The following is a 24,113-nucleotide window of genomic DNA, read 5'->3' as shown; positions in this document are numbered from 1 at the left end:
GATTAGTGATTAGGACAGAGACATGCTCAGAAGAAAGACCACGTGGGACACAGGGAGAAGATGCCACCCGCAAGCCACGGAGAGGCCTCAGAAGGAAGCAACGCTGACCACAGCTTGGTCTCAGACTTCCAGCCTCCAGAAGGGTGGGAAAACGAAGGCCTTGTTGAAGCCACTCGGTCTGTGTTCCTTTCTCAAGGCAGCCCTGGCAAGAGAGTACATAGAGTGGTCGAGAGGATTCGATGTGTTCCTGTGAGCACAGCCCAGTGTGGACCGCGGTGGATGCAGAGTCCCACAGGGGTCTGGGACAGCCTGCAACATGGGGTTGCTCAGAGAATGGAAGGAGAAAAGGGAAGGGAAGGGCTCCTCACCAGAGGAAACCTGTGCTGCTGCCGCCCTGTCTCTGACATCTGCAGGGCTGCCCCCTCCACCCACACTCACCCTCCCTCCCCAGGACCGGGCAGGGCTCTCAGCCGCAGCCCCTCACTGCCCCTGCACCCTGGGCAGTTGCCTCCCATCTATGGGGCAGAACCTCCTGGGCGTCTGGGCTGGGCGAGGCAGAGCCTGGAGGGGCACCCGCCACGGGCAGGGGAGACAGAGGCGGGCACAGCCTGGCGGGGTCCGGGCTGAGCCAGCGGCGAGGACGGGGCTGTGGGAGCCCAGCGGAGAGGGTGAGGATCCACGGGCAGGTGGGACAGGTGAGAGATGGTCAGGGCTGCCTGAAAGGCAAGTTCATCCCAGAGCAGCGAGCAGGGCGCAGCCAAAGGCTGTGGGGGAAACAGCGGTGAGAAAAAAACGGCAAAAACGGCAAAAACTCTGCCTGCAGTGAGCCTGTATCCTAGCGGGGCGGCCACAAAAATATTGTTGAGTAGCAAGAAGTGTTTCGAAAGTGTGCAGTGAGTAAAGTGTGAGAAAATAAAGCAGATTTAATCAAGAGGAACGGAGTCCTCAGGGCTAGTTGGAGAGGAGCGCGGTTTCAAGAACGTGGTCAGGAAAGGACTCGCTGAGAAGAAAATTGGCGCCCAAACGTTCCTGGCACCGCCCGCGGCTGCTGATTGACTCCAGCCCGTAGGATTCCTCTGGGCCTGAAGGTGCGGGGAGGGACTTGCACTTTCAGCTCCTGATTGGCTGTGCGCCAGCTCCCAGAGGCAAGCGTCGGTGGGGGAAAGCTCCATCTGCCTCGCAGATCTGCCGCGCAGTAGGCACCTGAAGCTGCTGATAGGCTACTAAAGAGGCCTGTGCAGCCACTGATTGGCTGTGGGGTAGACGCACAACGTGCGAGGCGCGCGGGCTGGGCCCAGGGCGGCAGTGGAGCCTTCACACCGCTTCCTCCGCGGGAGCCTTCACACCGCTTCCTCCGCGCGCTGACGGAGGATTCCTGGCCTCACAGCAGTGCTTGGCCTGTGGGCGTCCCCGGCAGTCCTCGGCTGCGGGACCTGTATCGGGACTGCGCAAAGTGGGCTTCCAGGAGAGCGGGGCGTCCCTCAGTCAGCTGAGCCTTGGAGCGTGGGGCAGCCCAGGCCCGTGAGGCCGCCAGTGTCACCCTCAGGCCCGCGAGGCCGCCCAGCCCCTTGTGGGGTCCAAGGCCAATTCTGGATCAGTCACGAGGCAAGACCGCGGACCCTCAGGAGACCACCAGGAGCCCGCCACGCATTCCTCCGCCTCCACCACGCCAGTCACCTGCTCAGCCCGAGGGCAGTCAGCAGCCATCGCCCCAGTGAGGCGGCCCGTGAGGAGCTGAGGCCGTGACCAGGGCAGCGCCCTGCGAGTCAGCGTCAGTCCCCGCGCCAGCCAGTTCCTCAGACAATCAGGTAACGCGCCCCCATGGCCTGCCCTGGCCAGCAGGTAGCTGGGCTCCTGCCAGTCAGCCTCTTAGGAGGTCGTCCCCTGTAAGGCACTCAGTCGTTAGTCACACGGTTACCGCCTGTGTAGACCAGTTAATCGGGTTCACGCTGTGAGTCACTGAGCTCCCTGTAAACCCAGCCTTTATGTCAATCATCCATAAGCCAGTCAGTGATTGACTGCAGCCCCCCACCCCCACCCACCCCTTGACCCCTTTGGCCTCAAACACGTTCCTCATCCTCTCTGCTCCAGGGTCCGAGGAAATCCAGGTTTGCACATCTTCACTAAATCTCCAACTCCATCTCCTCGTATACTATGTGCATGTATATGTATACACACACATATACTATGGACATATATATGTATACATATATATACACACACATATACTATGTACACATATATGTATACATATATACACACACATATACTATGTACACATATATGTATACATATATATACACACACATATACTATGTACATATATATGTATACATATATACACACACATATACTATGTACATATATATGTATACATATATATACACACACATATACTATGTACATATATATGTATACATATATATACACACACATATACTATGTACATATATATGTATACATATATATACACACACATATACTATGTACATATATATGTATACATATATATACACACACATATACTATGTACACATATATGTATACATATATATACACACACATATACTATGTACACATATATGTATACATATATACACACACATATACTATGTACATATATATGTATACATATATACACACACATATACTATGTACATATATATGTATACATATATACACACACATATACTATGTACATATATATGTATACATATATACACACACATATACTATGTACATATATGTATACATATATATACACACACATATACTATGTACATATATATGTATACATACATATACACACACATATACTATGTACATATATATGTATACATATATATACACACACATATACTATGTACACATATATGTATACATATATACACACACATATACTATGTACATATATATGTATACATATATACACACACATATACTATGTACATATATATGTATACATATATACACACACATATACTATGTACATATATATGTATACATATATATACACACACATATACTATGGACATATATATGTATACATATATACACACACATATACTATGTACATATATATGTATACATATATACACACACATATACTATGTACATATATATGTATACATATATACACACACATATACTATGTACATATATATGTATACATATGTGTATACATATATATGATACTGCATGTAACACCTTGGATTCATCTTAAGAATTTCTGCTGTTCCCGTTTGGGTGATGGGAAGCCACTGAAGGGAGCAGAAAAGTGGATTTTTAGAATTTACTCTGTCTTCCCTGTGACAAACAGATTGGAGGTGGGCAGGGAGCAGGTGAGAGGGTAAGTTTCCTCACTGCGTACTGAAGTCCCACTATAGAAAGTGAGTCCCTGAAGGCAAAGATGTACAACTTTCAAAAGCACTGTGGACTTGCTTTGCGCGCAGTGGGTGATACATATGTGTTGATTGGCAGGCTTACCAAATCTACAATAAAGTACTTCTTTAATTTGGTAAATAAAGCATAAAAATATGTATGTCTTCCTTCTCACTGATTTGCTTACTGACAACTATAGGGAATAGTTTTGGAAGCCAGATATGAGAGTAAAGAGAAGTTCTTTGGTTTTTCTGTGTATGGCAGGGCCAAATCAGCAAAGAGCTTCTCTGATGTGCAAAGGTGGGTTAGGAGACAAGAGAGAGGTTTGGGAGCTAATGATCATGGAGTCTCCATGTCTGGACCTTCCCTTCGGGCTCCCATGTCCAGGATCTTCCTCTGTCCTGAGGGAGAAAGGAACTCAAATTTTTCTCACCTTCCTTCTCTAGAGGTCTCCAACCTTGCCAGGAAAAAAACAGTAGTGATGTCAGATGCCTGAAAAGGCTGACTCTGGGCCGGGCGCGGTGGCTCATGCCTGTAATCCCAGCACTTTGGGAGGCCAAAGTGGGTGGATCACGAGGTCAAGAGATTGAGATCATCCTGGCCAACATGGTGAAACCCCGTCTCTACCAAAAATAGAAAAATTAGCCGGGTATGGTGGCACACACCTGTAGTTCCAGCTACTCTGGAGGCTGAGGTTGCAGTGAGCTGAGATCACACCACTGCACTGCAGCCTGGTGACAGAGAGAGACTCCATCTCAAAAAAAAAAAAAAAAAAAAAAAAAAGGCTAGCTGTGGGGAGGACCAGCTGGCAAGCCCTGTTGTAGGGTTTGGGGAACTTACATAAGGTTAGATAAGGGGTTACCTTGGGGAGGGTGTGATCACCTGGTGTAGTAGATCCTGGAAAGGCCACAGGTGTGGAGGAAGCCAGGCCCCTGCATGGGCACCCCTGAGCCCTCAGACAGAAGGGCATGAAATTCCTCTCTGTAGGTCTTGGGGCCCTATCAACAGGGCCCAGACTTCCTGCCACTTCATGACTCTGGGGATCAGGACAGCCTGAACTAGACAGAAACTGCAGGAAGTGTCTAGGGAGAAATCAGGGGTGAGAGCCTTGGAGTCTGAGATCACACACACAGAGAGAACAGAAGGCTTCAGACACAAATGCCAGAAAACACAGAGGAAAATCTTTTCACAGAGTGAAAAAGTGAAAATCTGCTCAGATGGAGAAAGAGAAGTAGCAAGCCTTGCATTTATTCAGGCCTAGTGGGAGGACAGCTGCAACATCACAAGGAAATTTTGTTTCCCAAGGTCTTGTAATAGCTGTAAAATATCCTAAGAATCTTGAGTGATTAACACTTTCCTACCAATGATACCCAAGATCAGCTTTATTATTCCCATCTAATTACTGGGGATACCCATGTATTCTATCCTTTTCCCGGAACTACACCAGTCCCTAGTTAATACCCATAGGGAGTAAGGAGCCCAAGTCTGAGGATGAAAGCACACCCTGGAGGGTCTTAGTTACCCCTGACCAGCTTCATTAACCTAGGAAGTCACCAGACCCTTCCCTGGGCTCCTGCCACCTTTGCACTGGAGTCTGATCAAGGTTCTGCCTCACAGCTCCCAGGAATGATGCTCCACCCACTAGGAGACATTTTGGCCCCTGGGAAGACCCAGGCAGGGGAGCTGTCACTGTCTGTGACAATTTGAGCTCAGATGCTTCCCAACTCTGCAGAAGGTCTTGAACCCAGAGCCTAGCGTTCTAGTCCTAGCCCAGAAGAGTAGAGGGGTGAGAAGCGTCCAGGCCTGCTTGAGAGGGATGGATGGAGTCAGGGGTGGGGCAGACAATCAGGACTGGGTGGTGCTGGGCTCTTCTCTCTGGCCCCTTTTCGCACTGCTCCAGTTAACTCACAAGTAGTGTCCCTCCTGTGGACAGTGTCTGTCCATGCCACCTGGCTGAGCTACAGGGAAGGAGGAGGCTTGGTAAGCTCCTCTGTTTACTGGTCTCTGTACTGCTCTTTAAATACCTTGCTTTATACCAGTCTCTCTCTCTCTCTCTCTCTCTCTCTCTCTCTCTCTCTTTCTCTCTCTCTCTCTCCCTGTCTCTCTTTCTCTCTATCACACACACACACACTTCTGAAAGTGAGAGACTAGACTTTACAATTGATAAAGGAGCAAACCAAGGGTCAGGAATATTAGACACTATGACTGGATCTCTTTTTCCAGTTCTGCCCACTGGTCCCAGTATCTCTGGGCTGAAAAGGAGAGTCTCAAGCCTGATGGAGAATGATAGCACTTCATGGCCACTTGTTTCTGGCTCACACTGATCCCCTTTTCCAGTGATGTGGGACTCTCCTGATGTTGTTGGTGGGGGGCTCCCCTTCCACCCAGGAGAGGATGAACCTTAGGAACTTGCCTAGCTGCCTTCTGCTGCTGGGTCAGGGGCTGTGAAATGGTGGGTTGGGGTGTCCTCCCTCAGGTCGGGGGAGATGCAAGATCCCTGGCCTCTGTGTTGTTCCTCCAGTCATGGGGTCTTAAACCAGCTCAGCTTCTTCTTATCACGCTTCAGAGTTCTCCTTTAGTGTCTCTTGAACCATCTACAGGATTTATAGTTTTGCTTAGAGGGTTGGAGCAGGGACAAAATGGGCCGATGTCATCTTGTCTGGACCGGAAATCTAATTGTTAACTTTTAATGTTTTAGCAGACAGATTGATCCCTATCACTAGCCAGCCATTATCATAGAAAGACATGTGACTCAGCTGTCCCTTTGGGGGATAAGGGAGTGAGGTTTTGACCTCATGGCTTTTTAAAGCAACACCAGAATCTTCCATCTGTTTATTTAAGGGTCATTATGAACTTATGGCATAATGCGTTCACCCCGTCATGGTTTGGGTGCTGCTGGTAAAGTTGGGGCTGTTTTTCTTAAAATGATTTTTATTATTTCATTTAGGCTTTTTAGGAAGGTGGTTAGAGCTTCTGCTTCCCTCTGTCTTCTTAATCTAGACATCCACTTTTGAGGTCATTTTGAAAAATAAGAAGTTGTTAGCCTGATGATGGCATGGTGACAGTCCTTCATGGAGGAGGGACGTGGATGCACACCAACAAGGAGAGATGCATCTGAATGGGGTCCACAGAGCATGGCTTGAGTGTAGGATGTGCCAATGAGAAGTAGACTGGGTGAGATTGAGGGGAACCTAAAGTAGAGGCCAACATACTACATGACCCGTGGGGTGCCTGTTTTAGTAAATATCATTTTGCTAGAACACGGCCATACAATTCATTTGCAGGTTGTCTGTGGCTGCTTTGGTGCTACAATGGCAGAGTTGAATAGTTGCAACAGACACCTTATGGCTTGCAAAGCTGAAAATATCTACTATCTGGCCTTTTACAAATAAGGTTTGCTGATCCCTTACTTAGAATTTCACGTTGAGAAGCTTCAAATTATTCTTGTGGGTTGAGGAGCTAGGGAACTATTTTGACTATGTTCAGCCCTGCGTTTTAGAAAATACCCAAAGTGCTAATATCTGGCTTTGCCTGTAGCAGGACCTGAAGGAGACAGAAAATTTGACAGCAGACAGATGAGATGGAAAGAAAGGATTCAGGAGTAGAGAGAGATGATGTTGGAGGGCAAGTCAGGGAAGACATCTCTGGTGGGGTTTTGAGCATCGAGTGAGACAGACATGTTGCTGATACAGTTTCAGGAATGAGACCATCATGACTCTGGACCAAATGTCACTATTGCCTTCTGTTCGAGGGGGAAGGAACCATTATGCCCCAAACTGTCACTATGCACCAGGAGTGGTGTTTTTCATGTGTAGCTTTATTTAATCCTCACAGTATCTCTGTGAGATAGGACATCTTGCACCCATTCTACAGAGCACGAAATGGAGACATGGAAGGTTAGGGAGCTTGCATGATATCATACACTTAGTAAACGAAAGAGCACAGATTTGATTCCAGGACTCCCTGCTTGCAAAGTCTAAGATAATGTTAGTATAGCAGGAAAGTTCCATAATATCTATAAACCCATTGCCTGTAGGGTATTAAATCTCCAATAATCAGCCTTCGGCCCCCTGCCTATAGAGAATCTGGATCTTCTGGCTGAGCCTGATGCTCTTGTGAGTTCCTCACTGGGTCCTGACCTCCGAGTATTCAGTAGAGGTGCCCTTGGAAGGATTCATCCCATGAAAGCTGAGGGAAGCATAATGCAGCTCCTCACCCCATGGTGGGGGCAGCCCCTGAAGAGCTTCAGAGGTCAGAGGGGCCATGTAACTTGGACCTCTTCTGATGTTCCACGTGGAGAGAAAAGAAGTTGTTCAGAGCAGGACAGTGGGGAGGTGGCTGGAGAGTAAGCAGAGAGAGTCCATTAAGAAAATTTGAACCTGACAGGATGTTTATTCTTCCATTTTTTTTCATCAAATGTTTCTGAATTAAGGCTCCACTTACTCAGTTAAGCAACACAGGTAACACTTATTGGTTGATACTTGGTACTTACCAAGGTCATACATCTGTTGAACCTGAACTGAACCCCAGATCTCTAGGATCTCATATGTGCTGGAAACTGGATCCTCAGGAGGGAGCAAAGCAGAGGAGAGCAGGGGTGGGGGCTGTGACTTCCAGTACTTCAGGGGATGAAGACAGAAACATACAGGTAATTGTAAATTTTGACAGTGTGCAGCTGAATAGGAGAGAGTAGAATGATGGAGGCCTAATTAGATCCCACCGTGTCCTTGTGGAGCTCACAGTGTGGTAGGGAAGCCATGGGAATGCAGTTAGCTCAAGGGGTGAAAAGCCCTACACAAACAGGGAACATGGTATCATGAGAGACACCAGAGCAGATGCTGCCAGAAATGGCAAGTCTACAGGGCACGACCGTATTCTGCTGCAGGCCCATTTCTTGGTTCTAGATTTGGTGCAGTGTTTCTCCAAATAGTACTTGGCACTGACAGTTTCTGCCCCCTCTCCTTTCATTCTCTCTTGAATTCTTTCTAGTCAGGAGATCTTCCTCTACCAGGCAACCAGATCTGCTTTTGTCAATACCAGTTGTGATACCACTTAGCTAAATTCAAATAATCGTTTCTCAAACCCTATCTTACCAGACTTACCAGCATTTGAAACAAATGACCAATCTCTCCTTGAAACTCCAGCCCCCGTTGGCCACCAGCACCTGAACTTGCACTCTCCTGGTCACTCATTTCTCCTCAGTGGCTGCTCTATACAGTCTTCTTGCTGTTTCCACCTCTTCTCCCTGACACTAAATGCTGGAGGGTCCTGTGGCTGTGGCTGTGGACCCCTTCTCTTCTTTGTGGATTCATCTACCATCAAACCTTAATGTGGAGGCTCCCAAACCTGTGTATCTCCCACCTGGACCCCTTTCCTGAGCTTCAGACTCCTGCCTTCTACCTACAATCCCTACATGGGTGGCTCAGAACCACCTCCAAATTATAGTAACCAAAACGATATTTGATCTACACTTGAGAATATTCTCCTCCTGCAGGGTTGGCAATTTTAGTTGTTGGCAATTAAATTATTTAAGTCTCAATTCTGGGTAACCACATGGGCATCATCTTTGGCACCTGTGGGCATCTGTGACATCTATGGAGGTGTAATCAGACTCTCCATGATATTATGGAGATCATGGATGTCTTCATGGATATCCATGACATCTATGATATCTGTGGACTCACCTGTGACATCTGTGGCACCTATCAACCAGAGGCCGTGAGCTATCTTTGCTCTTACCCTACGTGCACTCCATCACTCCATTCGCAAATACTATTGGCTTCATCTTCAAGATGTGTCCAGAACCCAACTTCTCCACATGAGATTCATCATTCTTACCCAGGACTATGTCTGCGTCATCTCTTCACTGGATTATCTCTGTATCCACTAATCTGGTCTCCTCTCGTCTATACTTTCTCACACTGCAGCCTGAGTGACACCACTAAAGTAAGTGTCATTTCATCTCACTCTTTTGCTCAAATGCATGAATAAGTATAATGGACTCAGGACACAGCAATATTTGTAGCCTCCATGTCTCTCCAACTTCATCTCCTACATTTCCTGCGCACCTGTGCTCGGTTCTCATATCCCACATGACTCTGCTTTTTCTAAGCCTCTTTGCAGCTCACCATTCTCACCTCCTGTGCTGGGTAACCATTGATATGCTCTCTCTCATGGTGAGTTACTTTTGTCCACATGAGAATTTCCTAGAAATGTACTCATTTGTGTCTGTATTCTGTCATCTCAGCAGTAATATTTTTGGAAACTGAACCAAGTTGTTGAATGTGCATTGTAACATCTCCAATCTGGACCCCTCTCTTGAGCTCCTGATAGTTACATCCAGCTGTCTCCCTTTTATTCCCATTCTGATGTCAGGTGGATTCTCAGAATTAATCATTCTCTAAGAAAGTCCTTCCCTCTTCAGTCCTCTATGGACACAGCTCCTTCCTTCCAGGTGCCCAGGGGAACATTCTGGCCTCGTCCTTTGTATTGCCTTCCCCTCACTGAACACATTGTTAGCCTGTGATCCTTATTAGCTTGATCTTCCACACACATCCAAAAACATGTCCTCACCCCACCCTGCCTTGCTGGCCCAGCCCTCATCCCTCCTCCTGGAGGACCCAGCAGTGCCTTCCCAGTCTCCCTGTGGCTGCCGTGACCCACTTGGGCCTGCTCTGACCCAGGCATTTGAGGTCAGAGTGAGAGTCCAGTTGTGTCTCTGCCCTTCCCAAAGGTTCCAGGTTCCTGTATGCACTGCAGCACCCCACGCAGTCTGCAGCATCCTTCCTGCTGCTCCCCTCCTTACCCTTCCTCTGCTCTAAGACATGGGGCTCTGGTTGAGTCCACAACCCCCAGGCCTGCTGCTGCCTCTGAGCAATGCACTTGCTCTTCCCCTTATCCTTCTCCTGGGATGCTTTTCTCTTATTCAGACTCAGAGCCTGCCTCTTTAGCACCTTCATGTCTTTGCCTAAACGTCACCTCTTTCCACTATCAGATATAGAAACTGTTTCCCAGTATAGTCTGTGCTTATTTCCTTGTGTTATTTTTCTCTAAACAAATATCTCTATCCAACATGGGAAGAAATATTTTACTTATTTGTTTTTATTTGTATCCTTCTGCTCTTCAGAACAACAGCTTGATGACAGAGATCTTTGAGTCTATATCTATTGATGAACTTCTTGCACATACGGAAATGCTGGCACATAGTAATTATATATGTTCAGTATAGTTACTGAATATGTCTACAAATTAATGAACAAATGCCACATCTCCGCTTAATATCATACAAGGATTACACAAAAATACACACACCTGAGTGACATTTAAGACAACCTGAAGGATGATAAGGACCTGGATTGGCAGGAATGGGGAGGAAGGCCGTTTCAGGAGAAGGAACTACACATGCAAAGTCTCAGAATCGCAGAGGGCTTGGCCTGGTGGGTGTAGGGAGACTTTGGGTGATGCAAGGAGAAGGGGGATCAGGAGCAGAGTCCAGGAGAAGACAGATTGTGAAAAGCCTTCAGTCCAGGCGGTGGCATTTGCACTTCATTCTCCAGCAATGAAGAGGAAACATGGCCATTCAGACTGTGGAGGAACTGGATGAGGAGACATCGGAAGCACAGTCTGAAGGCCTGTGTTGGGGAGAGATGGAGGCAGGAGGTGAAAAGGGTTCAGTGACCAGGGAAGAGGTGAGGCTGCAAGAATGACCAGGGTCAGGATGGAGAAAAGGGCATCAAGATGAGCCCTGCTTAGGAGAAGGAAGGACAAGAGCTAGTAATTTATGGGATCTGGAGAAGGGAGGGGGGTCAAGATGGAGACCCACACCCTGGTTCTGACTTTAGAGATGAGGCCTCTGTGTCATCTGTAGGATGAAGAACCCACATCCCAGGAAAAGTAAGTTTGAGGAGGAAGACAGTTGGCTTAACTTTGGCCATGATGGGCAGAGCAATCCTGGAGGCCATTGTGGAGGAGGTGTCCAGCAGGATGTTGAAGGGTGAGAGGCCCACATCACTCACCTGAGAGATTAACCCATGACAGCATATACATTCTCCTCAACCTCCACTGCCCTCACCGCCTTCTTCCTGTGGAAACTGACATGGAGTGAAGAGACAAGGACCTGTAAGTGTGGCCACATGAAGGGAGCAAAGGGCAGCCAACTCACCTTCCTGTGCCCTGTTAGAGGCTGGAGGGATCACGGGGAGGAAGAGCAGGTCTAGACCTCCTTGATGACAGCAGGAAGCTCCCCATCCTGGCATTTGGCCCTCAGTTGAGGCAGACACAAACTGACCACAAATGGCCCATGTGTAATTCTCACCACCAATTCAGCCTCCAGCCTGGCCCCAGGACCACGTAAACTGTCTGCATACCCCCAGGATTGAGATTCTGGGATTCAGCATCATGTCCTCTGCCCTCTCCATGCCTGTCCTTGGTCTTCAGGCAGTGCTTACCTGAGGATGATGAGGCAAAGGCAGAGAAGCAGGATCTTCACAGCCACTACCCCCATGGCCAAAACAACCACCTCTTCCACGGTTCCTGATTTCCCTGCAAAAAGGTGGGATGAGGCCCATTCACCTGCTAAACCACAATCCATGTCCTTCCTCTCCCAAGACAACTTGGACATTGGTTCTTCAGATCCTTCCTGCATCCTTGGATGTGGTATCACATCAGCCCAGGGCTCACTCTAAGCTGTTCCCTGACTGTCCAGCAGTTGGAAGAAGAAATGATACATAATTTGGACTTTATCAAAATTAAAAACTATTTTGCATTGATTGGCACTATCAAGAAAGTGAATGGACAGCCCACAGAATGGGAAAATACATTTGTAAAGCACGGATCTGATAAGGGTGTAGTATTCAGCATATATAAAGGGCATGTAATTACAAACCACTCAAATTACAAACAACCCAAATTAACCTATTAAAAAGTAGGCAAAGAACTTGAGTGAAAACTTCTCCAAAAAGATACAAATATCAATTAGTCTATGAAAATATGTTCAATACCATTTATCAGTATGTTAATGCCTATTGAAGCCACAATGAATTACTACTTCACATGCACTAGAAGACCATAGTTCTTTTAAAAAAGGAAAATGAGAATGTTCAAAAGAATATGGAGAATTTGCAGCTCTGTACATGGCTGGTGCAATGTAAAGTGGTGCTGACACTGGATAACAGTCTGGCATTTCCTCAAAAAGTTAAACACAGAATTACAATATGAGCTAAAAATTACACTCCTAGGGCTATGCTCAAGAGAAATAAAAACATAGGTTCCAACAAAAAGTTGTACATGAATGTTCCTGGCAGCATTATTAGTAACAGTCAAAAAGTGTGAACAGCTCTAATGTCTATCAACTGAACAATGAATGAGCAAAACATGGTCTCTCCATACAATGGGATATTAGGTTTCAAAAAGAATGAAGTATTCATGCATAGTACTGGGGTGAACCTTGACAGCATTACATTATGTGAAAAAAAATCAGACACAAGAGACTGTTTTTTGTGTGATTCCATTTATATGAAATGTCAGAAATAGGCAAATCTGTAGAGACAGAAGGCAGATTAGTGCTTGCCAGAGGAGGGGATAATGGGAAGTGACTGCTTAATGGGTACAGAGTGGATTTTTTAAGTAAAGAAAATGTTCTGGCATTAGATCATGGTTACAGTTGTACAATATGTGACTAAAAGCCAGTTTAGCATATAATTTAAAATGATTAAAATTGTGAATTTAATGTTATATGATTTTATCTCAATTAAAAAGTGCATTTAATAAAAAAATTATATGGAGATACCAATTTTCACCTAACACTGGCAAAAAGCGAAAGCTTTCATTCCACGTTGGGTTGATGAAGACACACTTTCGGCTGGGTGCGGTGGCTTATGCCTGTAGTCCAAGCACTTTGGAAGGCTGAGGTGGACAGATTGCCTGAGCTCAGGAGTTGGAGACCACTCTGGGCAACATGGTGAAACCCATCTCTACTAAAATACAAAAAATTAGCTGGGCGTGATGGCAGGCACCTGTAGTCTACCAGCTACTCGGGAGGCTGAGGCACGAGAATTGCTTGAACCCGTGAGGCGGAAGTTGCAGTGAGCTGAGACAGCGCTACTGCACTCCAGCCTTGGTGACAGAGTGAGATTCTCAAAAAAAAAAAAAAAAAAAAAAAAGAAAGAAAGAAAGAAAAAAGAAAAAGAAGAGAAAACACTGTCACCCCATGCTGTTGGGATTGTAAACATATCCACCATTCATTGAGAACAATTTGGCCTTATCTCTCAAAATCAGAAAGAACATAAGACCCAGCTATTTTGCTTTAAGTAACTGATTCCACAGACATAGACATACACTGGTAAAGTAGATAGAAGACTGTTCAATCCATTGTTTCTGTTGGTAGAAAGATGATATTCCATTTCAAGAAGTTATATACAGAATTAGGATCCAACTCTTCAATGGAACACTACACAGTCTGAGAGTGAGGACAGTCTGTGCTGCTGATACCAAACGACCTCTGAGATCCTTCCAGAGAATACACCAGGGCCCAGAGCAGCCAGGATGAACACTCTTTGATTCTGGGGAGGAGGACAAGCATCTGAGGACAGACTGTGCTATGGATTTAGCATTTTTGCCCATGCGATTGTATCACCTGTCCAGAAGTACATTAAACTACTGGGAAAAATTTAAAGTTGAGGCTGGAGGAGTATTTAGGAGGTAGATGATAAGGGGCCCAAAGGCTAGTCCTGCTGTATGAATATCACTCTGTCCTTATTGTGGGGCCAAGGGGTGTGTGTTTGGAGGAGTCTGTGGAGGAGTCTGTGGACAGGTGTGGGTGGCAAGCCACCCAGGTGCCAAGGCAAGAGACTGAGGCCACAAGCTGTTCCAGTGTAATAAAATATATAAAACCACAAGAGTTATACTAGATCAAGATCATAGACATGATTATATATGAATATCATTAATCATTAGTTTGTAGCAATTACTCCTTATTCCAATATTATAATAATCCTTGCTCTACAATTATAACCTAGGAAAAACCAGGCTATACAGAGATAGGAGCTGAAGGGACATAGTGAGAAGTGACCAGAAGACAAGTGTGAGCCCTCTGTCATGCCCAGAAAGGGCCACTAGAGGGCTCCTTGGTCTAGAGGTAACGCCAGCATCTGGAAAGACACCCATTGTCAAGCAGACCGTGGTCTAGTGGTAGCGTCAGTGCCAAGGAAAAACACCCGCTACTTAGCAGACCAGGAAAGGGAGTCTCCCTTTTCCCGGGGTAGTTTAGAGACGACTCTACTCCTCCACCTCTTGTGGAGGGCCTGATATGAGTCAGGCAATTATCTGGAGGCCTAACCCTCTCCCTGTGATGCTGTGCTTCAGTGGTCACGCTCCTAGTCTGCCTTTATGTTCCATCTTGTACACCTGGCTCTGCCTTTTAGATAGCAGTAGCAAAATTAGTGAAAATACTAAAAGTCTCTGATAAGCAGAAATAATGGCGTAAGCTGTCTCTCTCTCTCTCTCTCTCTGCCTTGGCTGCCAGGCAGGGAAGGGCCCCCTGTCCAGTGGACACGTGACTCATGTGACCTTATCAATCATTGGAGATGACTCACACTCTTTACCATGCCCCTTTTGCTCTGTATCCAATAAATAACAGTGCAGCCAGGCATTCGGGGCCACTACCGGTCTCCGTGTCTTGGTGGTAGTGGTTCCCTGGGCCCAGCTGTCTTTTATCTCTTTGTCTTGTGTCTTTATTTCTACAATCTCTCATCTCCGCACATGGGAGAAAAACCTACCAACCCTGTGGGGCTGGTCCCTACAGACAGGTGCTCAGGTGTCCATGGGAGCTGAGGATAGGGAGGGTCCCTGAGTTGGCCAACAAGGAGTCTCTGGTTACCATGGTGAGTCAGGATGAGGCAGGAGCCCAGCTCTTCCCTGAGCTGAAGGCCCTGCTCCTCCAGCCTCCAGATGGGGGCTGTGTCCTACCTGTGCCGTCTTCTAGGGAGGCTTCAATCACTGGGTTCATTAGAGGATCTAAGCCAGCAAGAGAGGATTTCTCATTTAGTTGGGGTGGGAGTGAGATGAAGGTAGGCGCTCCTAGAAGCCCACAGAAATGGCAATTGACAGCTTGGGTCCTTCTAGTTCCCCTACTCAGCTAGGCCTCCAAGACACAGCCACCAAGTGGCCCCAGTCCTGGACCTCCTCTCTCCTGGTCCTCTCCCCATCACACCCTCAGGGACCCAGGTGTCCTGGCCCCATCACTCACAGGAGACACTGAGCTGGATGGTTCTCTCTGTGGTCACACCAACTCCAGGGAACGTCACGTGACAGGTGAGGTTGGTGCCGTGGTCCTGAGGCCGTGGGATGATCGTGAGCACTGAGGAGTGGAGGGTCCTGGGGCCCAGGGAGGTGGGGGCAGCTGACATCCAGGAGAAGATGGGGGGCATCCCCTCCTCACAGGCCCAGGGCACAGAGCAGGTCAGATTACTGGGATGGCCAGACTTTAGGAACTCTGGGAGGAGGATGTCGGGCCTGTGGGTGTGGACAGAGGTGGTGTGGCTGGTGTGGATGTCGGGCTGGTGTGGACAGAGGTGCGGACGCAGGATCAGGAGGGGGAACCAAGGTGTGGCCCTGTGGGAAGCTCAGGCTCTGGTCCAGTTCCTCCCCTGAGCCTGACATGCTTTATTCCCATCCCCGTTCCAGGACACGAGTCCCATCTGAGCCCGTCCCAATGGCTCCCATAACCCGCTTGTGCCACTCCTGGAGCCCATGCCTTACCTGTCACATACACAGAGAGCGGGGAATATTTGTAACTAGATTTTGTTCTTCCTCTCGCCACCCGAAAGAAGTATGAACCGTTGTCCCTCCTCCTGGCGTCTCTGATGCTCAGGGAGCAGTTGTTCCTTGAGGGATCACCGAGGAGGTGGAATCGGCCCTGGGTCTCCTTCTGCACTTTTTGAGTTGAGTTGTTTGTGGCCACTGGAGTCTCCTGGTCTACACTGACCCCTTCCCGGAACCAGTAGCCATAAGCAGGGGTAGAATCTTTCCAGCCATACTCCAGGTAGAAGACCGAACAGTGCACAAAGACGCACAGAGCCTCCTGCACCGTCACGGACTCTGGCATCTCCAGCCGAACAGTGCACAAAGACGCACAGAGCCTCCTGCACCGTCACGGACTCTGGCATCTCCAGCCGAACAGTGCACAAAGACGCACAGACCCTCCTGCACCGTCACGGACTCTGGCATCTCCAGCCGGAATCTTGCATCCTGAGCAAGGGCCCCTGTGGAGACATGAGAGTCAGATGGGCTCATCCCTACGGCCCCTCTCCCCAGGGCCACTCACCTGCCCACAGCAGGGGCAGCGGCAGCAGCAGCGGCAGCATCTCTGAGGCAGAGGCTTCCTGGGCTTCCTGTGTGAGCAGAGAAGAGGACTGTGGGGAGGAGCACGAGATCTTGGCAGTTCACAGAAGAGGAACCTCAAACCCACACGTGGTCAGAGGTCATCCGCCTCTGCACAGAGTGGAGGGAGACTGCAAAGCCAAGTGACCTCAGAGACCTGCCCAGAGGGGAGCAGAGACCACTTCCTGCCTCCCACCTCGGGTCTTCCGTCCAGTGCCAGAGCCTGGACCAGGACCTCTAGGGACATCTGAAGCAAGGGACACCTGTGTCTAAAACCCTTTCACTCTGAAGTGTTTTTCTGTGAACCACTGTTTACACCTGGGAACTGGTCACTTCTGGCCCCAGACAGTCACAGCCTCATCTTGAGCCATGAGATAGTCGATCCTGCAGGATGTAGGATTCTGTAGGGTCTATGGGAGTGTCTGGGACTGAAAAAAGGAAGAGTGGTCCTAGGTGCAGTGAAGGTGGCAGCCATTCATTCATTCACCAGATATATAGTGAGCATCTGTGTGTAGGTGGGGATGGAGAGAAGAAGAGATAGCACTGACCTGGCCCCTACCCTTGAGATGCTCCCCATCCATAGCCTCACGTCCTTAGCACACACACACTGTCTGGCTTTAGAGCTGCGGACACTGATGAGTTTGCCATGTGTCATGGTAGCATATTGGGTATTTTTAAAGAAATGTGACTATAGAATTTTTCCCTGATAAATAGTATACAGATTTGCAGTTTCAATGACACCTCCAAAATAAGAACCATGCAGCATCTTCACGTAAAACATAAAGAAGGACACATGTTCTATGAACCAGTGTAGAAGATACTTCTTTTTGGTTAATGCTGCCTCTCAGTGTAGTGTGGGCAGGAGCTATTTTTTTAAGGTCCTCATCATAAAGGTTAGCATTTCCTTTCGTGAAAAAATGTGCTTCTCACAGTTACATGTGGCCCAAAGACATAATATTTTCCGATAATATGAGTGGAATATACAGACAAAATTAAAATTTCAGGCTTAGTTTTTATGTTTATGACTATTTGTCTTTCATGAGTTGCTTGTTTGGGCATTAATTGTCTTGTTGGAATTTAGTTTTTCACAAGTTTCCTAACCCTCTTGCTCCCTCTTGTTTGTCAAAAGTCTCAAACAGGCCAGGCGCTGTGGCTCAAGCCTGTAATTCCAGCACTTTGGGAGGCTGAGGCGGGTGGATCACGAGGTCAGGAGATCGAGACCTTCCTGGCTAACACAGTGAAACCCCATCTCTACTGAAAATACAAAAAAATTAGCTGGGTGTGGTGGCGGGCACCTGTAGTCCCAGCTATTCGGGAAGCTGAGGCAGGAGAATGGCATGAACCCGGGAGGCAGAGCTTGCAGTGAGCCGAGATCGCACCACTGCACTCCAGCCTGGGCAACAGAACTAGACTCTGTCTCAAACAAACAAACAAAAATCTCAGACAATGTGGCCATGCTGATCTCTTATCTGAGATTTGGAAATCTGCCTTCCTAGATCCTGTGGCACAGATTTGACTGCACCCAGCTATGACCTTCCTGACAAGCACACAGTTAAATGTCCTGGCCCATTCTGTTTATAGAAAAAAAGAGTTTTAGGTTCAGTGACATGATTTTCCATCTCACTCTGTGTAGTATGCATCTGGCAAATCCTCAAAATCCAGGGCATAATAATATTTGGTACCATATATTAGTAAAATCTTTGTAACAGTATTATCTAGATAAATGTTCATTTGTACATTTGTCCTTGCTAATGTAGACAGCCATTTGCATTCTTACTTAATATATAAGGAATTGAGTCTTTAATAAGTAACATAATACCTTGTAAGTTCTTTAAAAAGTAAGAATGTAGCACATAATAGGAAATGCAATAATTTGGTCTTAATAGTAAAGCAAATTATATTGTATTTATGGATCAGAATGTTAAATACGAAGATGTGAATTTCACTGGATGTATTTAGTGCACTTTGTTAGGCATAATTTACATGAAATAAAGTACACACACCTGAAGTGTTCATTTCAGTGAGTTTTGATAAGTGTATGCAGCCCCACTATGACTGCCACTGTCAAGATACACAACACTTCTTCCACTCTAATGGTTTTCCATGTTTCTTTGCAGCTCACCATTCCCATCACTTATGCTGGGCAATCATCAATATACCCGCTGTCATGGTGAGTTAGTTTGTCTACTTGAGAATTTCCTAGAAATATACTAAAAAATTGTGTCTGTATTCTGTCACTCAGCAATCATTTTTTGAAACTGAGCCAAGCTGTTGTATATGCCTGTAGTTCACAATGTGTTATTGCTAAGTAGTATTCCATTGTATGGGTATGCTGTTATCTTTTATTTACTCACCTATTGATAGACATTTAAGATTTTCCAGGTTTTTTCTATGGGTATCCAGGTAGAAGTCTTTTTATAGACGTGTTTTTATACTCATTTATACACAAGATGTGGGACTTTTAGTTCAAATAATACCTGCATATTTAATTGTTGTAGGAATTGCAGAATCGTTACCCAAATGGCTTTGACTTTTACCACCATTCCCAGCCATGCACCAGAATTCCAGTAGCTGTACACCTTTATTAACAGTTGGTATTGTCAGTCTTTATATTTTAACAATTCTAGTGAGAGCGTAGTGTCATCTCTAGTGTATTTTGAATTTAGGTACCATCAATTTCATCAATTGAGTATTTCTCATATGCAATTATTTGAGGTTTGACAGATGTATGTAGCTATATACCCACAACCATAGTCAAGACACTACCGAGTGCCATTACTTAAAACATTCCCTCCTGATGTTCCTTGGTAGGCAGCTGTCCCTCCCTATTTAATTCCTGTAAAAACACTAATCTATTCTCTACCCTACTGATATGCCTTTTAAAGAATGTCATATAAACGGAATCATTCAAAATATAGCCTTTAAAATCTGGATTCATTCACTTGGTTTAATGCATTTGGGGCTCGTCCATGTGATTGGGTGTTTATATCAATAGTTTGTTGTTGTTTTTAAATTGCTGACTCATACCTCATTGTTTTCATAGATCCCCATTTTGTATACCTTTACTGGCTGGTGAACATTCATATTGTTTTTAGGTTTTGGTGACTATAAAGTAAAAGTAGTATAAATATTCACATGCAGATTTCTGTGTGTGGACACTAGCTTTTTTTATTTCTCTTAGGTAAATACCTAGGAGTCGGGTGCTTGGTCATATGTGTAAGTTCGAATTTATAAGAAATTGCCAAACTGTTCTCCAAAGTGGGTGTACCATTTTATATTCTCACTAGCAGAATATGTGAGTTCTGGTTGCTCTACGTTTTCATTAACATTTGGTATTATCAGGATTAAAAAAATTTTTCTGTTGGTTTTGTTTTGTAGCCATTCTAATAGGTATGTACTGCTAACCTCGTTCTGGTTCTAATCTGCGATTTCATGACAGCAACTGGTGTTGAGAATGCTTTCATGTGATTATTTGCCATCAGTTTTTCTTATTTGGCAAGGAGGCCGATCAAATATTTAGTGCTTTTTAAAATTTGTGTTAAAATGTACATTAAAAAATTATCATTTTAACCATTTTTCAGTGCACAGGTAAGTGGCACTAAGTACATTCACACTCTTATGCAATTATTAATCATTGATCTCCAGAAATTTCTTCATCTTGCCAAACTGAAACTGTACCAACTAAATGATAACTTCCTATTCCATCCTGCCCCCAGCCCATGGCAACCAACTTTCTACTTTCTTTGTCTATGAATTTGAGCACCTCTGGGAGATTGTGGGGAAAGAACTGAGAAAAATTCTTCTTCTCCAGATCCATTTCTCTGTTCCTTTTTGTGTCTCTGCAACATGACCTCAGTTCTCTCAGGAAGCCCCAAAACCTGTGAAACTAACCTGTACTTGCAGCTCTGCTTGCTGCCAGAAGCAAAGGCTGGGAGCCAGCAACAGGAACCAGCCAGGGGATGAGTTCAGCCCAGAAGTGCTGCCTGGACCTAGATTCCTGCCTCAGTGCAGGCCTTGACCTGATTGCTTGCTGCATTACCATACTAAAATCTCCACTCGGGGGCGAGAACTGTGCCTTGCTAGGCACAGAAGGTGCCAAGTGCAAAAGAAAACACAAGAGTGTGCACACTGCAGCCCCTCCTGGAGGAACCCACCTTTTTCCAGATCTGCCCGCCTCAGTCTCCAACTACCTGCCCTAACGGCCCTTAAGATCCCCTTTTACCAACCCCTGGGAGAAGGTGCTTTGCACATGAACTCCCTTTCTCTCCATTTCTTGATCAATGAATAAAGTTTCTTCTCTGCTTTGCCGATCCTGGTCTCATTCTATTGGTGTAAGTGGCAGGGGGCAGAGAAAGGACCCACTAGGGCCAACTCACCCTTCCAAGGGTGGGTAACATTTGCAGCAAAACTCCTCAAGAGGTTTTTTGTCGTCACTCTTCCTACCTTCCTTTCTTCGGTTATTTTCCAAAGTAGCTTCCAGTCAAGTCCCTACCCTTTCATACATGTTCATCAAAGCTGCCATTGCCAGTTATCTCAGACGCAAACAAAATCAACTCAATATGGATTAAAGATGGAGATGTAAGGCCTGAAACTGTAAAACTCCTTGAAGAAAACATAGGAGAAAAAGCTTCTTGACATTATCTGGGCACAGATTTTTTTAGATACTGTAAACTAAAAATAAAATCCTAAGCCCTGTAATCAACTGAACAGACCCCCTCTTGGCCAGGGGGACCCCAGAAAAATCTTAAAAACTGAGTTGCAGCTACAGTGGGACGAGAGGTCAGACACACCTCATTATAGCCCCTTCCTTTTGCAGTTGAGATGCAGCAACTGATTAGCCTTAATGTGAAAATGGAGATCAGAAGACTGGCAGAACAGACTCTGTGGCAATGAGATACCAAATCATATACAAAACCTAAGGCCATGCCAGGCAGGAGTTAAATTACACACCCCTACACTTAGAGAATAAACTATGTTCTAACTGCCACAATATGTTTATTTTTCTCTGGTAGCTAAGCAAGCACTGGTCTCAATATAAGTAATATTAAAACAATGTACAGCTCACCACCAGACACTGACCCCACACCCTTGTGACTGGACAAAAGACTGATTTCAGTAACTTTCTCTTGATAAGAACATGGAGCATGGACTGGTTATGGCAGGTTTTACAGAGGCTGCGTGCTTGAGGGCTGCTGTGTCCTTAAAAGACCTTTTGACATATAGGGCCTAATTGTAATACATTTACATATTAAGTCTCTACCCTAAGGTGAACATGGATTATATGTAACATGCGTGTTTGTTCAATATGCTTGGTTCAAAACCCCTTCATGAATATTCAAAGCTCCTTCTGTCACCTGTTGAATATGTATACTTGGCCAGCCCATTCAGCTTAAATTCCTGTCTTTCTCCTCCCTCCCTTAAAGTGCTTGTCTCTGAGCCTCTTCTGCAGGCTCTGCTTCCCAGCCTGTCTGGATGACCACCTTGCAGGCTGTAATCCTTTATAAGAAATAAAGCTCTTTCTTCCAAATTGGTAATTGTGTGATGTGTAAGTTAACAACACCAAACCACAGGCAACAAAGGCAATAATAGATAAATGGAATTTCTTCAAACTAAAAAGTTGTTTTAGTTTGTTTCTGCATGGCAAAAGAAACAATCACAAAAGAGTGAACAGACTACTTATGGAAAGGGAGGAGATATTTGCAAACCACACATGTGGTAAAAGGTTAATATCCAGAATATATAAGGAACTCAAACAACTCAACAGCAAGAAAACAAATAATCTGATTTGAAAAGGCATGATGGACTTGAATGGAGAGTTCCCCAAAGACACAGAAATGGTCAACAGGCAGAGAAAAAATGATCAACATCACCAGTCATCAGGGAAATGCAAATCAAAACCACAATGAGACATCACCTCATACCTGTTAGGGTGACTATTATCAAAAAGATTGAAGATAACATATGTTGTCATGAAAGCACCAATGACAAATGTGTGTCCTCCTCTCTGCCTGTCATCACCCCTTCCTTACCTCATCTGTGATCATCACTACTCCAGCTGTGCATTGAAACATCTTCAGCTTGGACCCCTCTCCTGAACTCCAGGCATTTGCATTCAGCTGTCTCTGTCCTGTTCCCATTTGGATGTCAGGGAGATTCTCAGAATTATCGCACCTGAAAGCCTCCCCTCTGAAGTCCTCTATGGACACTGCTGCTTCCTTCCAGGTGCTCAGGGGAACATTCTGGCCTCATCCTTGGTCTTGCCTTCCCCTCGCTGACCACATCCATTAGAAAACTGTGAGCACGACCTTCCACACACATCCAAAAGCACATCCTTACACCACCCCTGCCTCCCTGGTTCAAGCCCCTATCCCTCTTCCTGGAGGACCCAGCAAGCACCTTTCCAGTTTCTATGTGGCTGCCATGACCCACTTGGGCCTGTTCTGTCCAGGGAAGCCGAGGGGTTCTGTTAGAGTAAAAGTCCAGTCTAGTCTCTGCTCTCCCTAAAGGCTCCAGGTTCCTGTGTGGCCAGCAGGGCCCACCCAGTCTGCACCATCCTCCCCGCTGCTCCCCTCCTCTGCCTTTCTCTCCTCTCATATGTGGGCCTGTTTGTGTCCACAAATAAATGTAACGTAACTTAAATGAATGCAGACTTTTTATTTCCATCACACATATATGCCTCTTAAACAATAAGTATTATTTTCTATATTATTCATCACTTATTTGTGTTTAATAATGATGTCTAATAAAAAATGTTTAACATTCTGTTCTGACAATAGTTTACATTTGTGACTTTAAAGTTTTTGTATGCTTTATTTTTGGAACAGCTAGAAGAAAATAAATCATTTCAATTTTTTATTTAATGTTCCAGCTTATAGACTCTGCCATATGAATCCATATCCAAGGTTATGGATGCAGGCAAACTGATCAAGTGTCTGCTGAAAGACAAGAGAATTTTTATGCCTTAAAATTTGGGGGATGTTCTCTGGGGTTCTAGTGATATCAGAGTTCTGAAATAGATATGACCTTTTTTAGAAAGTATTGGAAATTTATGTTTAAAGAAATTTATCCCAGTATTTAAAATTATTTTTAAGGTTTTAAGTTTTTTTCTGAAATGTTTTAATGTAGGAGGAAGGAAAGTTAGTGCCCCATTTTAAAATAAAAGTCTTAGCTTCAACTAGCAAAAATACAATTTATGTTTTAAGAGTGTACAAAATGAATAAACATAGTCTCTTTCATTCTTTGCTATTTGGAAGTTATTCTGATTACTCCAAGGAAGGTTTAAACTCAAAAGGAAAGGTGGGCTCGAAGGGAACCGTTGTGAGATGCACAAATGTTCAGGTATAGAGTTTGAGTTT

At 45.5% G+C, this 24,113-nt stretch overlaps 1 protein-coding gene and 1 long non-coding RNA gene across 2 annotated transcripts; one reads left to right on the top strand and one right to left on the bottom strand.

The window, feature by feature from the left end:
- Nucleotides 1-1,279: 1,279 nt before the first annotated feature.
- LOC129052024 (uncharacterized) lies at nucleotides 1,280-21,060 on the top strand. Its single transcript, XR_008516697.2, has 3 exons — nucleotides 1,280-1,808; nucleotides 18,876-18,928; nucleotides 20,662-21,060. It is a non-coding gene; the product is annotated as an uncharacterized LOC129052024 (long non-coding RNA).
- Nucleotides 11,405-16,506, bottom strand: LOC100440300 (myeloid cell surface antigen CD33-like). The gene is made up of 5 exons (XM_063720230.1): nucleotides 16,131-16,506; nucleotides 15,626-15,897; nucleotides 15,346-15,393; nucleotides 11,829-11,922; nucleotides 11,405-11,471 (listed from the first exon to the last, which is right to left on the bottom strand). Exons 1-5 carry the CDS (start codon nucleotides 16,481-16,483, stop codon nucleotides 11,405-11,407), a joined length of 834 nt encoding a protein of 277 aa, XP_063576300.1. The 5' UTR covers nucleotides 16,484-16,506.
- Nucleotides 21,061-24,113: the final 3,053 nt, after the last annotated feature.

This window comes from Pongo abelii, chromosome 20, assembly GCF_028885655.2.
Source record: "Pongo abelii isolate AG06213 chromosome 20, NHGRI_mPonAbe1-v2.0_pri, whole genome shotgun sequence".
NCBI classification, from domain to species: Eukaryota; Metazoa; Chordata; class Mammalia; order Primates; family Hominidae; genus Pongo; species Pongo abelii.
Note: the sequence above shows the minus strand (reverse complement) of the source record. Positions and strands in the feature narration are given on the sequence as shown.